The following is a 16,247-nucleotide window of genomic DNA, read 5'->3' on the forward strand; positions in this document are numbered from 1 at the left end:
GCTACTTTGAAGGAGCCCACCGGTGGCTGTGGTTTGGCCAAAGCTGACAGACTGCTTGCCAGCTACTGCTGATTTAGTACCCTCTGCCCATTGCCGCCACTCCTATAGCCGCCTTCACTGTGGTCTCTAATATGGTGAGTAGAGGCTTGAGGCGGTGCAGACGTGGAATTAAGTCATTTGTAATACTGGTTTAACTGGTTACCTTCTGTCATTTTTTGCGCTGTGAAGGATTGCATTCTGCTGTGTCCTTTTCAAGGACTTTTTTTCTATTGACTTTGGAAGAGAGGCCACATTCAAGGTCGTATTTTTTTATCTTGGAAAAGAAGACTGCTCCATAAGAACATGAAGCTGAGGAAACAGGTGACAGTGTGTGGAGGGGCCATATTCTGTGTGGCTGTGTTCTCGCTCTACCTTATGCTGGACCGAGTCCAACATGACCCTGCAAGACGACAGAATGGCGGGAACTTCCCAAGGGTAAGAGTAATTGCTATAGTGGTGCACATATCTTGTCCCAAAGCCCTTATCTGTAGTTATTCTTGCGCCACTGTGTATGTTGTATTGTGATACCTCGTGGGATACTATTTTAAGGTCTGAGGCGATACCTTTTTAGGCACCGACTTTTGTAAACACTTTTTTCTTTGATAAAGAGTTGCATCAAAGCAGAAATTAACATGAACAATGCTCCAAGGCCCAATTTCAATGTTCACATTAGTTTGAATAATTCATATACCTCAATATATCCATAATTTAGTTCACCCTGTAACCTGAGAGGCATTCTATATATTGTTTTGTAAACACGGAAACAACCACTGCTGTATCATTATGGTAGCAGCATTGGTTTGTCAATATGAAGTATCGTTTTTGTTTTTAAATAAGACTACCACCAATAAATATGCTTAATGAGCTGTGGGTATCACTAAGGCCTAGTGAAATATTTTAAACTTGAATGTGCCATGTGTTACTTTGGCTGAATCTCTAGATTTTTGGTTACAGATGGTCAGAATTCTAGTGTTAAAAGTAAGTGTCCGTTCACTGTAACAGAAGTTATGGACAACAGATTGTGGTTGGTTATGGACAACAGATTTTTTTGCGAAGGTATACAGCTCTGTAATTAATCCTTTTTTTTGTGTGTGTGTGTGTGTGTGTGTGTGTGTGTGTGTGTGTGTGTGTGTGTGTTTTAGAGCCAGATCTCAGTCCTGCAGAACCGTATAGAGCAGCTGGAGCAGCTCCTGGAGGAAAACCACCAAATCATTAGCCACATAAAGGACTCTGTGATGGAGCTCACAGACACAGGAGCTGTGTCTCCCAGTGGCCACCTGCCCTTCAGGAGTGCCAATGGTTCTTGGGTGCTACCCTTCGATGGCCGCCCCACCTTCCTTGCCGTCAAGCCCCAGGATTGCCAATTTGCTGTAGGTAACCGTGATCAAACAGAGCTTCAGGTAAGATTGCTACACTACTATACACTGCAGATGTTGCCATACGCTACTTTTCAAAGTGCATCTAGAGGACAAATGCAGGACTGGTGTTGACGACGAGTGTGTGTTTCATTTTAGATGTTGGATGTGTACTCCCTCCTGAAGTTTGACAACCCTGATGGTGGCGTGTGGAAACAGGGCTTTGAAATCACTTACGACCCCGGAGAGTGGGACAATGAACCGTTGCAAGTGTTCGTGGTCCCTCACTCCCACAACGATCCAGGTGAGTTGCATAAGCATTCCGCACATTCAGCGGATTCAGTGTGCTGGCACAGCTTGATGATGAGCATGTGTTAGTAGTTAGTTTAAAAGCCTGTCTGATCTGACTGTTTTTTTTTTGGACTTCCGACTGATTTTTCAGGAGAAAACAAATGGGTAACTAGTTTTGTCCGTATGGAAAGGGACCAGCCAGCTGCTGGGAGCCCTAATCTGAGTGGGAGGCTAGGGATCGGAATGCAGCAAAAATTCAACATTTGATTCATTCGTTGCCATTATTATTAGCATAATGCTGACATGATTGACGGCTTGGACAAAAACAATGAAATTAGAAAGATATTGGCATTGGGAGGCATTAGCTATTTTTAGATTAGAATGACTGGGATTTTATTTTAGACTGACATTTCCATTAAATTTGTTTACCACCCCTGCCACAAGCTTGCTAACTTGACAGTTATTGATTTGTTGACAGTCAGGTCGCAGAGAACTGCAAATTTTGTCCCTCAACAACAGGAATAGGAGTTGTTTGGACCTGCATTCAATTAAACTCTGCAGCAAGGTTGTCCCAAGTAGCATCCTCTGCAGCATTCCTCGTTCAGGGTTTCTATAAGGCGGCGAGATGATGCAACCAGAAATGGTATTGTCAGTTCTCATTGAAGGCATTTGAAAGCCTTTTTACTGGTAATGAGCTCCTCTCTCTCAAAGCAAAGATGAGACTTTGAGAGTTTTAGTAGACTACAGGTGAGTTAAGTAGGTCAAGCAGCGAGAGTTGCACACTGTTACAAAGACCCGCAATGAATAGCTCCCCCCCACCCCCCACCCCCCAACTGACTGCTGGCTTGGTTGGGCAGACCTGCTCTGACCACACTGTCACTAGTTCACTAGACCATGGTCATTTGAAAGGCCTTCACTATGCTTCTACATAACCTATTGTTGATGATTTTGTGCTTTATCGGTACACATCTCTGTAAAAATATATTAGCGTATGTGAGATAAGTATTTGACAGGATATTCATAGGCTGCGGTACCATGTGGTCCACTTAAAAAGCGCATGGAAAGTGCATTTCAGTCACTTTCTTTTATACCACTCTCTGTTAAGTAGCTTTCTGACGGTAACTGCTCTAGTTAAATAAAACATGAGTTTTATTTTGGATCCAATGCAGCACTTTTTCTACAGAATCGTGTCTCTTACCTGACCTGTCTTCATGCCCTGGTATTGGCCTGCCAGATAAAGAGGATAGAAGTAAACTGATTTGGATGTAGTCCATGTTGTAGTGTACAGTCATTCTGCTCATTCTGCAGAAAATGCTCAGAAATTGTCTTGTATCTTGACAGGCTGGATCAAGACCTTTGACAAGTACTTCACGGACCAGACACAACATATCTTAAACAACATGGTGGTGAAGCTGGCTGAGGACCCACGCAGGAAGTTCATCTGGTCTGAGATTTCATTCTTCTCCAAGTGGTGGGAGAGTGTGGACGTTCAGAAGCAGGAGGCCATGCGCAAGTGAGTCACAGCTTAGCAGAGCACATGGAGTGTGAAAGGCAGTGTCAGACAAACAGCAGTCATGTCTTCTGGAGATCATCTCACTCTTAACACCCCCATCCTGAATCTCTGTTCCTCTCTGTACCTTTCAGTCTGTTGTAAAGTTAATGCCGTCTCATTTCCCCACCTACATCTTAGAATTAGCTGAGATTTCTATGATGCACAAGAGCAAACTTACCTTCTCTTGCTTCTCTTGTCAACATGTTCCACTGCTGCCTTTAAGTATTTTACACAATAGCTAAGTATTCATGGAGAGATAGTGAATGCTCCCAGAATAGCATGTTATCTGGTTAATGTGATTTCCCCCCCCCCCCCTCACTTATCCTCACCGTGCTTTCTTAATCCTCTTTCTTCAACAGACTGATCCTTGGAGGGCAGGTGGAGATTGTGACAGGAGGCTGGGTTATGACGGATGAAGCCAACGCTCACTACTTTGCCATGATAGACCAGCTCATTGAAGGCCATCAGTGGCTGGAGAGAAACCTAGGTATGGGCCGGATTAGAAATGATTCCTCACTCAGGGTTCTTCATTTAGGTTTGGAGGCTAAAGGCTTAAAATTTTGCGATTAGTAACTTGCCTTCTGCACACTACATTTACGTCTGTAGTTGAGTATAAAGTTAAAATTCCTCTCAGTGCCTGATGGTAAAACCTGAACTTGTCGTCCCATGTGCTGTCTTAGGTGTTGCTCCTCACACTCGGTGGGCGATAAACACTTTTTGCTACAGTGCCCCCATATCCTACCTGCTGAGGGGCGTGATTTTTAAAAACATATGCAGTCCTTGCATTACTTTAAGGTAAACTTTAAATTGTGTCTTCCCACATGCTGTCCTAGGTATAACTCCTCGCACTGGGTGGGCGATAGACCCTTTCGGCCACAGTGCCACCATGCCCTACCTGCTGAAGAGGGCCAACCTGACCAGCATGCTGATCCAGAGGGTCCACTACTCCATCAAAAAACACTTTGCCTCTACCCGCAGCCTGGAGTTCATGTGGAGGCAGGCCTGGGGTGAGTGGACCAGAGCCAGTACAGTCATCCAATTCATGTGCTTGTCTTTGTCAAGATCATTTTGGATGAGTCATCCCACTTTTTATGGCCTTTAAAAGTGAGGGTTTGGACATTTTGGAAGGACAGCCAGTGCTTTAATAGCTTTAGAAGGGCTACCTTCAATTTTTTTTTTGAAATTCTGAAGTGTCTGCTGAGGATTGACTGTCTATTTGTTCTTAAAGGAAAAATCCACCCTCAGTTACTCTTACACTGCCATAGTTAGATCTTATCAATTTATGATGTTCAATACATTCCAGGAGTTATTTTGTGATCAAGTGTTGTCTTTTTGTTGTACCCGCTGGAAATCACGTCATCTATATTTGGCCAGTTATATGCGAGAATAAAAAAAATACACCACCAAACAATAAAACGGGCTCAGAAATGCAAGGTACAATGCCAATAGCTGTTTTTTTTAATGGTGTTAAGGTTTTTTTATGGTGGAGGTTTCCTTTTTAAGTTCTTCAAGTCTTTCAAGCCAACTCTAGCCAAGCCAAAACAAAGTTTTTTTGGCTTCATCTTTGTGAGTACTTTTCGTTTTTTTTTTCTGCTTTGACAGACCCAGCATCGGGCACAGACATCTTTTGCCACATGATGCCATTCTACAGCTATGATGTGCCTCACACCTGCGGGCCTGACCCTAAGATCTGCTGCCAGTTTGACTTCAAGAGGTTACCAGGTGGTCGGGTAAATTGTCCCTGGAAGGTGCCGCCGAAAGCTGTGGTGGAGACCAATGTGGCGGAGAGGTGAGGCAAGCCGGGGTTAGCCTTCCCTCTGGGCCAGTTACAGGGTGGAAGAGGCTATTTGGGATGCCTGCTAGATCTTTGTTATGTAAACTTAGACCAAAGACAACAGGGTGGGTGGAAGGAGAGAGGGAGGGAGAGACATAGACTGCAGATAGTCTTGAAGTCACGCTAGCTAGCTCTGTAGTCAGCCACTGTGACTCAGTTGTCAGTTGCAAGTTTTAGGGGAAAATGTCATCTGTAGAACTTTCCAAAGGACACATTCCCATGGCTAATGCAAAACACCTCTCGTACATTGAACTATATTGATTGACATTCCCTTCCCAGGTCTAATTTGATCTGCCTCTTCCAAGGTCGTTGTGATTTCCTGGAAAACTGGCACATGCAAAGCAGCACGAGTTGGATGCCAAACAATTTGTCCTTTCTCTCTCTCCTTCTCTCTCTGTCTCTTTCTCTTTCTCACACAGGGCGAACCTGCTGCTGGACCAGTACCGTAAAAAGTCCAAACTGTTCCGCAGTAAGGTAGTTCTTATCCCTCTAGGGGACGACTTCCGCTATGACAAGGCGCTAGAGTGGGATCAGCAGTACCTCAACTACCAGAAGCTTTTTGACTACATGAATTCTCACCCTGAGATGCATGTACAGGTGAGAAGCCATTTTGTCAGCTGTCACAAAGTGTGATGCCAGTTGTGCTTTGTGTGCATCTCAGTGCGCCTTGCACCGAGTGGCTCAGTATAGAACTTTTTTTGGTGATAATGAATCATGTATTGGTTTTGTTTTAGCTTCTTGACAGAAGTATCTGCCACGACAAGATGTTTTGTTTATAAGTTGCCATCTAAGATGAAACACACATAAATAATAAAGAAAACATTTTTTTCTTGTTGTTCAGCTGCATGTTTGAGTAAGATCTGAATGAACAGCACATCTCACCTGTTTCTGACTGTGTCTCCAGGCCCAGTTTGGGACTCTTACAGACTACTTCAATGCTGTTTACAAAGCCGGTGGAGTGGCGCAGGGATCCAGGCCTGCAGACTACCCAGTGCTTAGTGGAGACTTCTTTGCCTATGCAGACCGCGAAGACCACTACTGGACCGGCTATTTCACATCTCGGCCCTTTTACAAGAGCCTGGACCGCGTGGTGGAGTCGCACCTCAGGTGGGGCGGATTTAATCACACTTCACCATTAATGGCCAAAACTTAGGGTGTGTTCACACTATTCTATTTTTTTTATTATTGTAGAACAAGTGAGTCATGCAACATGAGCTTTGTCTCCATAACAATGTCAGACGCTGTACTCAGCTAATGAGCAGCATTTTGTTTGCGTTGTAAACTAGATGTACGAGTTTCCTGCAGGCTCATTTGGTTAAGGTGCAGTACACCGTGTACCTGTGTTTGAATCCGGCCCGGGACCTTTATTGCTTGTCATCCCCCTCTCTCTCAGACATCTTTCCTGTTTCTGTCTAATGTGAACAATCAAAATAAAGTAAAACTTACAAAAAACTAAAACAGATGTAGGTTGCATAAACAAACCATAGATGCATGCAGTTTTGGGGATGACTGTTTGTGCTTTCGTAAGATATTTACAATTTTGAAAATGAGTAATGATCATTAGTAATCAGTAATGTGTAATAAGTAATGTGGATATGATGAGCAGGTAAAGCCAATCATTGTTCATTTTACTCTTACTTTACCAGAACAGGCTAATAAGTTCAGAAAATTGTATCACTTTACTGTAACGCAGCTTTTAAGACCAGGAAGAAGTAACAGTTTTTTCACACTATTATGATAGCCAAAATCCCAGACGATATCTAGTCTAGACATCTCGAGTCTCTATCTAGATTCCCCTCTTTAGCTGACTACTTTAAGACTGCTCCTCAGTGATGACTGCCTGTCAATGTCCTTCAGGGGCGCAGAGATCCTCTACAGCCTGGCAGTTGCGAACGCTCGGCACGCGGGCATGGAAGGGCGCTACCCAGTCTCAGATTATGCACTACTAGCTGATGCGAGACGATCTGTCGGCCTCTTCCAGCATCACGATGGCATCACTGGCACCGCAAAGGAGAATGTTGTCACCGACTACGGCACCAAGTAAGGAGTTCAGATTTAGTAAGAAAATGACAATATGGATGGAAACAAATTCAATATAAGACTATAATTTTCATTAAATGGAAAGCACTGTGTCTTGTTTCTTTCATCCCTTCACTTCAGGGCCACTTAATAAACGTAAATGAATCTATAGAGCTGCGGGCCTAGCTGGTTTGATTTTTTTCAATCCCTTTAAGCTGTGCTTCTCTGTTCAATATTTTAAAGCAAAATTGCAAGCTGTCCACTGACTGCTGTAGTGAGTCATTGATCTTCCCACTCCTCTCTAGGTTACTGCGCTCACTGATTGGTCTGAAGAGAGTGATCATCAATGCTGCTCATTTCCTGGTGATGAAGAACAAGGAGTTCTATCGCTTCTACCAGACAGAGCCTTTCCTGGAGACGGTGAGGGGGAACACAGAGGGACCTGCAGATAGTGAATAAATTGGATGAATCACACGCATATCTATTGTCTTCTGTCGGTAATCGGCCTGATCTGTAACTTTGTGTGTCTGTAGGATGACAGGCGTGCCACTCAGGACTCGATGCCCCAGCGCACTCTCATTGAGCTGGACCCAGCAGGACCCAGGTATCACCTGCATCCCTTCCCATCCCTCAGCTCCTCTAACTTCTAACTGCTCCTCAGCCATGCTGTGATTCTGATCGCTCCTCTCCTCTGTTACCAGGTACCTGGTTATGTTCAACCCCGTCGAGCAGGAGCGGCTGTGTGTGGTGACTGTGCTGGTGAACACGGTCAGGGTGCGGGTGCTCACCGAGGACGGACAGACCCTCCCCGTGCAGCTGAGTGCTCAGTGGAGCTCCTCTAGCCAAATGAGCGCAGAGGTATTTGAGGTAAGAGATTAAGGCTCTGTGAACCAAGCACCTGTGTTTTTAGCTGGCAGCGCTCAGGAGATGTTAGGGGAAGGGCCACGTGTGGCTCTTGCTGTCTCTATGTGACACCTGAAAGCCCTGTTCTTAAACTTTCGCTTCACTAGGCAAGATTTTTATGCAAAAATACACCCATCTCATCAGCCTAAATCTTAAAGTGAGGCTGCAATAGAGAAGAGCGTCTCATCCCCCTAACTGAGACACTGTAGGTTCGCTGTATTTGCCCAAATGAAATTCTGGTGTCAGGTATGGACATTATTCCACACACAGGAGGTAATAAGTCGAAACTTAGCAAAATATAAACTGAACTGAAATATAAACAAAAAGCTGGACTCACCAAGGCTAGATCTTTTGCCTCTTTCGTCCATTTTTTATCCTATGGTATAAAGTGATCACAGATGTCCAGATTGGCAAACATGAGCGTGCTGTGTGCAGTTTACTGATGTAATGTTACATAATTTCTGCGTATTGAAGTGCAAATTTTTCAGTTGCCTCTCACTGCCAATTAGAGCTGCCAGTTGCCTAATGCATCTTTAAATACTTTCCTATCTCTAGGGTCATTGAAAGCCCTTTTTAATTGCAGCACACTTTTGCTAAAGTGTAAATGTTTTTAACTTTCAGTGACTGGAATACTGAGTGCTAAACATGCCTTGTTGTCAACACTTTCCATTGAGATTAACCAGAAAAAGAAGCCAGCACTGTGAAATTTTTATGTGTGTATGTTTGCATTTGTTCATTAATGCAAGCATCGTTTAATTATTTATGCGAGCGTGGTTTTGTTTATTCATATCTACGTCTGTTCTCTCTTCTGTCCAGGCAACATTCATGGTTCGTCTGCCTGCCTTGGGCTTGGCTGTGTTCCACCTGTACGACGCTCCCGACTCGCCCATGACGCTGCGCTCCGACACCCTGCTGAGGCTGGCGGGACGGGGGGTGAGCGCCCGGGCCGTGGACCCCCTGCCTGTCCGCTCGCAGCAGGCAGACCCGCAGGCCTTCTACATCACCAGCCAATCTCTCACACTGGGCTTCTCTGGAACCACCGGCCTGCTGGAGGTCAGTGTTTTATTTTTATTTTTTTATCTGCTCAACCGCTCAGATCAAGAGCTGCTGATTTGACTCCTTTCCGCTAAATATCTGAAGCGGGGAATCAGCCCCTCTGTTTAGCTTTCATCTTGATGAGTGAAAGAGCGAAAAACAGAAGCTTGATTTCCCGACAGACCCCGGCTGTTTTGATCAAAGCTAACATGACGTGCCTTGCTGCCACTCAAACAGCCTCTTTCATCTCTCTCGTTTACTCTTTCCGTTTCTGGATCTTTCACGCTCTCTTTCCTTCCCCTCGTGGCTGTTTCATCCCTCAGAGTATCCGGCGCAAGGATGACCCGCAGGAGGTGAAGGTTCAGATGCAGTTTGTGACGTACGGCACTCGCCCCTCTAAGGACAAGAGCGGGGCGTACCTCTTCCTGCCCGATGGAAAAGCAAAGGTTCGCTCAGTTCCTCTATCTCAGCTGTTTGCTCGCCTCTCACAGGGCTTTGATAGAGTCTCCCTTGTGTATTGTATCATGCTGCGGAGCTCGGGGGTGGGTTTAGGGGAGAGGTGTATGCTGCTTCATCTTTTCCTTCACTGAAAAGCAACAGAATGCACAGGAGAGCTCAGTTGCAGTACTGTAATTTTACACCTTGCTACTGCTGCTGTTGCTCACTTTTTCCTCTCCTTTTTTTTTTCCCCCTTTCTCCTGCTATCTCTCTCCCCGACTCTATTGTTTTCTGTATGTTTCTGCAACCTCTTGCTCTCAGCCCTACAACCAGAAGGAGCCTCCTGTGGTGCGTGTCGTGGAGGGGCCTCTCTTCTCGGAGGTGGTGGCACACTACCAGCATTTTCAACAGGCCATTCGCATACACAATGTGCCAGGTAATAAACACGCACAATAATGTACAATTGGGCTGCGTTCAAATAGTATTTGCTAATGGTTTTTATGGTTTGTTTTAGCTTATTCAGACAACAGATGGGTGGGGTTTGCCACCAAGGACAATGAGTGCCGGGATGTTTAAACTATAACAGGAAATGATTTGCATTTCAGTTAAGTACTGTTTTTTTTTTCTCAACTGACGGAATCTGAGATGTCCTGATGCTGGTAAACCCCACCTATCTTGTTCTTCCAGCAGGCAAACACAAAATGCTAAGGGCTATTTGCAAATAGTGTTTGACCCAGATCGGCAGTAAGTGCACACACCCTTCCAGTCACCTCCCTTCACTCTGGTTCTTCATGGTTTTGTCCTCTCAGGAGTGGATGGCTTGTCTATAGACATCACCACTACAGTGGACATCAGAGACCAGACCAATAAAGAGCTGGCCATGCGACTGGTCACCGACATCCAGAGCGGGGACGTCTTCTACACAGACCTCAATGGCTTCCAGGTCAGCTCACTGCCAGACTTCTTTTTTTCTTCGTATGGTTTTAGAATATGACATTATGCATCTCTGATTATGCGAACGATGACTAGCTGATAACCGCTTTGAGATTGCGTTCACGGATTGAATCTATTCTTTTGTGTCTGCAGACATAGGAGGTTAACTATGCATGACCTGATAATCGTCTCTTGCGGAGCTTCACATCTTTCTTCAGGCTGTGTCTGACATATTTTCTGCCTGTGTGTGTGTGTGTGTGTGTGTGTGTGTGTGTGTGTGTGTGTGTGTGTGTGTGTGTGTGTGTGTGTGTGTGTGTATGTATGTGTGTGTGTTCCCTCCTGTAGATGCAGCCCCGCCGCCACTACCTGAAGCTTCCCCTGCAGGCCAACTTCTACCCCATGCCCAGTCAGGCGTACATCCAGGACAGCCATCACCGCCTCACCCTGCACACAGCTCAGTCGCTGGGGGTCACCAGCCTGGAGAATGGTCAGGATGCTATTTTCTCTCTTTCTTTTCTTTTCTGTTTTTTTCTCTTCTTTTTTTGCAATTTATTGTCCTACTTAAAATGGACAGCCTTTTTCTTTGTATCCTGTCTCTGTCTTGTATCCTGACAGCCGGGACTGAAGTAGGCTTGTAGGGAATAGGCTGGAAGTAGATATTATTGTCTTTTTTCCTCAGAAGGTTTACAGAGAACAGGACTATTCATACCTTCATGTTTTGTATTAAGCAAGCCATTTTATCTCTAGGTTCTCTTTATGGGAAAAATAGAGAAATTTGTATATGAAGAATGCCTCGGAAGTCTTCATCGACTGATGTCTGCAGGTTCTGTACGCAGGCTTTGTATTGAAGTTGTTGTCTGCGGTCGTCTTCCCGCCTCCCTCAGGTCAGTTGGAAGTGATTATGGATCGGCGGCTGATGCAGGATGATAATCGTGGGCTGGGCCAGGGCCTGAAGGACAACAAGAAGACAGCCAACCGCTTCCGCCTGCTGCTGGAGAGGAGATCCACCGGCAACAAGGTCAGTAAGAGGACAGTAAGGCGGCCATCGAGCCTGTGTGACTGCTGTTTATTGCTCTTGCAATTCCCACACACCGCATCAAATCCTGTGGTATTGAACAAATCTGTATAAGCTTGGAGATCTATGCAAGGTTGTTGAGTTGGAATGGAACAATGTCTCGTCCTTCATTCCGTGTTTATTAACGCCTTTCTCCATATTTTTTTTTTTTTCATTACCCATCACCCCGTCATCTGTCTTTATGTCATCCTCTCCACTCTTCTCTTATTTCTTTCACTGTTTTCTCCTTCTCTCCTTTTCCACTCCATTACCCTCAGCATGATGGTTTCTTTGCCAAACTCTCCTCCTTGTTTCTTTCTTTCCTCTCCCAAATCTTGAGAGGCGGAGTTCAAGAGGTAATGTTGCCTTGGCAACAGTAAGGATGCTAGCTAGCCTGCATTATAGTCTGTGCTGTAGCTCCAGTTTCTAGCCTCCTTTTTTTTTTTTTTTGCTTCCCTCCACCTCATAGCCTTAGCCACAACAGTCCATCTTTACGACAGCGGCATTGAAAGTAACAAGTGATATCATTTATCAAGTAAATGGATACACTTTGGGAGAAAATGCAAGGCACTGCTTGCAGTTTTATCATCCAACTCACTGCTAAAACTGCTGATGCAAGAAAGGATGAAGTTGCTCTGGCCAGCCATGGTCCTCCATTCAACAAGACATCATGCGTTGTTTTTGAAACACTAATGCTCTTAATTTTACTGTGATGTTGCACTCCATCACGATGCAGGCTGTGGCTGTAACACATCTATGGAAAATCAAAATCGATTAGCACTGTGTCTTTTGTGACTAGAGTTAGTCTGTAAATTCTATAGTCTAGAGTCGATACCTCAAGTAGTGCAATAATAGCAAATGAAGGAGTTAAACTAGTTCCAGAGGTGAGTCATTGATGTCCTGATAGTTAACGATTGTCAGTTGCTACAGCGGCTTTAATCCGTCCTTCCTTCTCTGCCCTCCCCCAGATGGTGGACATTGGACCAACCAGCTTCCCATCTGTGCTCAGTCACATGACCAGTGCCATCTTGAACCACGAGGTCTTGGCGCTACCTGTCCTGCCCAAAAAGCGTGGCATCCCTCCGCTGCAAACCTTCGCCCCCCTCAAGTCCATCCTTCCCTGTGACTTCCACCTGCTGAACCTGCGCAGCATACAGAGCCAGGTGAAAAAGGGAAAAAAAAAAACATTCTGTTGTGGCAGTAATAAATGCTACAAATAGGTTTTGGTGTTTTGATTTTTACCTTGCATATTATATGTTTTGACGAAACTAACATTTGCCTCTTATGGTGGTTCTGTGTGTGTGTGTGTGTGTGTGTGTGTGTGTGAGCAGCAGGACCCCCACTCTCCTTCGCCCTACACTGCTCTGATTCTTCACCGGCTGGGCCTAGACTGCGGCCTGGAGGCTCAGAACCTGGGCTTCAACTGCACCACCACACAAGGACAGGTTAGTGTGCACACACACACACACACACACACACACACACACACACACACACACACACACACACACACACACACACACACACACACACACAGACAAACTAACACCATAAATGTTCTGGGAGCTGAATTTTACTCCACACCCTCAAGTCTTGATGTAGGAACAAAGAGATTTTGTGCTTTCTGCGCACTACGTTCCCCATATCTGTGTCTCTGATGTCCTTCCCACTCGCTCCTGCATGCTTTATGTCTTCCTAATGCCCTCGGTCTTCCTCCCCTTCTCTCTCTCTGTGTAGCTGAGCGTGTCGGGACTGTTCAGGAACGTGGACCTGCAGCTGCTGCAGCCCATGTCTCTGACTCTGATGCACTCCAGCGCCCCGCTGGCCAACGACTCCACCATCAGCCTGGATCCCATGGAGATCTCCGCCTTCAAGCTCAAACTGCGCTAAGGGCAGTCCGGACTACAGAGGCAATAAAAACCCACCAGGCTAAGACTCGGACCAAGACCAGGCCCCGGCCGGCCAACGTTCAGACTAGCGCAGAGGGTCTGGGCCTCTCTGTTTTGTCGGAGTGTGTTTCGCCGAGCCACATACACCACAACTCGGAGAAGCAGGTTCCACTGTAACAGGACTGACTGCACAGCAGGGGGCAGACGATAGCTGTTACTGTGGCCGTCTCCGAGAGCAAGAAACCCTGGTGGATTTTGCAGCCGTTCCAAAAACAACAAAAAAAAAAAAAGACTGGCCGAATCACTCATCAGATACGACTGAGTATCTGTTTTTTCCACTGCAGTAGTTACCGAAAAAGAAATCTCATTTAGTTCTGTTTTTTCAAGAACTTTATTAAATGTGTCTTTGTATCCCTGCTCCATCCTGGACTTACTACTGAATGTAAATATCACAGTGACAGGGACCTGGGACTTGTGCCGCATCGGAGTGCAATTTACAAAGCTTTATTTGGTGTATGGGTTTTTGTTTTTTTTCTTTTCTTTTTTTTCTACCAGTGAAGGACTTCCTCTTCAGTCGAAACGCATCACAACTATTTGTTTTTGTACTTGTAAAATCCAAGGATGACTGCATTTTGTCTTTTTTATGTTATTTTTCTGACTGAGCCGAATGCAGCAGAGTAATTGTACGAAGTGAATGTGTGGTCTCTTCATCTCCTTCCCAAGCTACGGCTCCAGAAACTGTCGTGCGTCCAAGTTGAAATCCGAGAGTCTCTTTTTGGTCAATAATTTGGGATCATTCTCTAAATAATTCCCCTTTTTTTTTTTTTAATCATATCTCCTCCTTAAGGGTGACTGTTTCCTGCTGTCCTCCATTTTTGCTTGTAGATAGTCCGAAGACTCTCTCACTCTTCCTTTTTATTTCCCAGCGCTTCTTCTAGCTTTGCGTCCTGAGCAGTAAACTGGGGAAAGCCTGCGATGGGAATTTCAGTTGTATTTAAATGCCCCCCTCCTCCCCCTCGGCCATTCCTGTGCTTATGCTTTGTACATCATCGTTGAGAGGGTGGTTTTGTGTACTATACTGTATGCAGTAGAAGAATAGACAAAGACTATACCTCATATTAACATATGGCAGATATATCTGTGTGTGTGTGTGTGTGTGTGTGTGTGTGTGTGTGTGTGTGTGTAAATATAGTATGTTGATGTGAACACTTGAGAGGATTTGTGGGTGTAGAGAGGTTACAGAGTACACTATCAGGGACCATTCATCGTACTGCAAGGCATTATCCGTCAGTTCGGGTGTTAGAGTGTGTGTGTGTGTGTGTAGTACTCGGTCATATCATTGCCTCCCTCATTCAGTCAAAGGGTAAATCCCTTTGAAGATCCAAACTCTTAATAAAAACAAGTTGGATCAAACCATACACAGGGATCCCTCAACATACTTTAAAAAACCAAATTTGTTTAAATGAGTTATTTTTGTTTGTTTTAAAATGTCAGATCCACAGATGCTGCTTATCCTAAGGCTACTCTTGAGGCGCTCTGCCTTTTCTGGTGCATATCTGCCTTTACTGTGGTGTGGAAGATGTTATCATCTGTGCCCAGCGCCGACGCCAGACATCCCATCCTGACATATCTCACACTTTGTACCGCGCCGCCGCCGTCTCACACCGGCCCACTGTGTCCATCGCTTAACCTGTCATCTTATTCATTTTCCACAGGAGGTCCGCTTTGTTGCGCTCCTGCTCTGGAACTACGTATCGACCCAATAGTGTAATGTCTGGTCTTCCGCAGTTCAATAAATGCCACTCTCCCACAGCAAGCGCGTCGGATTCCTCCTCCCCTCCAGCTGTGGTAAACATTTCTGAAAGACCAGACTTCACTGCATCTTAAATTGCACTTTCTCCTGCTGTCTTCTAACTGTCGTACCTTCTCTCCTACTGTGTCCGTCCGTGCGTGTGTGTGTGTGTCTGAGTCACTCTGTATAAATGTCCTTTTTTTTTTTTTTTTATGTGATATTTGTTGTAGCACTGTCTTTTGTTGGTTGAGATGGGATATATGAAGGTGTGATCTCTCCTGTATTTGTCTCTTCCTGGTTATCTGTGAGCAAAAGATACATAGAAGAACTACAGATGAGATGCGGGGGAATGAATAAAAATCCAATGAGCAATTCCTCTCTTTTCTGTTCAGTTTCTGTGCGCATCGGGAATGATCAGCTCTCAAAACATTTGATTTAAATGTGATGATGAAGGTTTAGTGTATTGTCATGCTGCTCCCCCGTCTCCCATGGTAACAATAGAGGACTCCATCATTCATTCTTCCTCTTGTACAGCAGCAGGGGGCAACATTGAGTCAGAGACTGCAGGACAGGCAGCGCATACAAATGCTGTGAGTCTCCGAGTCCTGATAAGTCTTAGAGATATCAGCCCTTTTAGCCTGTCCGCTGCTTCAACTGTCAGCGGTTGGTCTCCCACACAGCGAGGCTGTTGAGGAGATAACCTGGCTTCAAAGTGGGCAGGACGGCTGGCGGCGTAGAAACGGACGTACAGGCTCTCGCATTGTAAATCGCATACAGTTGACTGCAGCGGTCAAAAAGATTTTCCTCACTTTTACCCTGCTGCGAGGAAAAGGTGTTGAGCGGCAGCGGAATACTCAATTAGTGAGAGTGCTGAGCAGGAGGTGAACAGAGAGAGAAATGTTTTCTTTTCCACACTATAGAAAAATGGCTGAGGAAGAGAGTATGGTGGCAGGGACGCCTGGGGCCAGAGGGTGATCACCACTGCGCTGACAGCACAATGCACTGAGCCTGTGTGGGCGGGAGGGACAAAATGCCACTGGGGAGGTAGAGTTGGGGGCGGTGATGCCTGTGGAGGCGCCCTGGGGATACAGCTTCTGCATTGAACTGCAGTCT

At 45.4% G+C, this 16,247-nt stretch overlaps 1 protein-coding gene across 1 annotated transcript; it reads left to right on the top strand.

Moving 5' to 3' along the window:
- The first annotated feature begins 266 nt into the window (after positions 1 to 266).
- man2a2 (mannosidase, alpha, class 2A, member 2) lies at positions 267 to 15,509 on the top strand. The gene is made up of 22 exons (XM_078283148.1): positions 267 to 474; positions 1,182 to 1,439; positions 1,554 to 1,698; positions 3,027 to 3,198; positions 3,597 to 3,724; positions 4,071 to 4,244; positions 4,840 to 5,026; positions 5,491 to 5,668; positions 5,976 to 6,178; positions 6,929 to 7,111; positions 7,396 to 7,510; positions 7,624 to 7,694; positions 7,792 to 7,957; positions 8,810 to 9,046; positions 9,352 to 9,474; positions 9,788 to 9,902; positions 10,276 to 10,409; positions 10,745 to 10,886; positions 11,284 to 11,417; positions 12,422 to 12,616; positions 12,785 to 12,898; positions 13,191 to 15,509. The coding sequence occupies exons 1-22, from the start codon at positions 343 to 345 to the stop codon at positions 13,341 to 13,343; spliced, it is 3,459 nt and encodes a 1,152-aa protein (XP_078139274.1). The 5' UTR covers positions 267 to 342; the 3' UTR covers positions 13,344 to 15,509.
- Positions 15,510 to 16,247: the final 738 nt, after the last annotated feature.

This window comes from Centroberyx gerrardi, chromosome 4, assembly GCF_048128805.1.
Source record: "Centroberyx gerrardi isolate f3 chromosome 4, fCenGer3.hap1.cur.20231027, whole genome shotgun sequence".
Lineage (NCBI taxonomy): Eukaryota > Metazoa > Chordata > Actinopteri > Beryciformes > Berycidae > Centroberyx > Centroberyx gerrardi.

Bases quoted from the DNA above. Each gene is read 5' to 3' on its own strand.
- man2a2 (XM_078283148.1), top strand. From the start codon at position 343: ATGAAGCTGAGGAAACAGGTGACAGTGTGTGGAGGGGCCATATTCTGT. The intron at 1,440-1,553 runs GTAAGATTGCTA...GTTTCATTTTAG, and splicing joins GTGATCAAACAGAGCTTCAG to ATGTTGGATGTGTACTCCCT. The intron at 4,245-4,839 runs GTGAGTGGACCA...CTGCTTTGACAG, and splicing joins CATGTGGAGGCAGGCCTGGG to ACCCAGCATCGGGCACAGAC.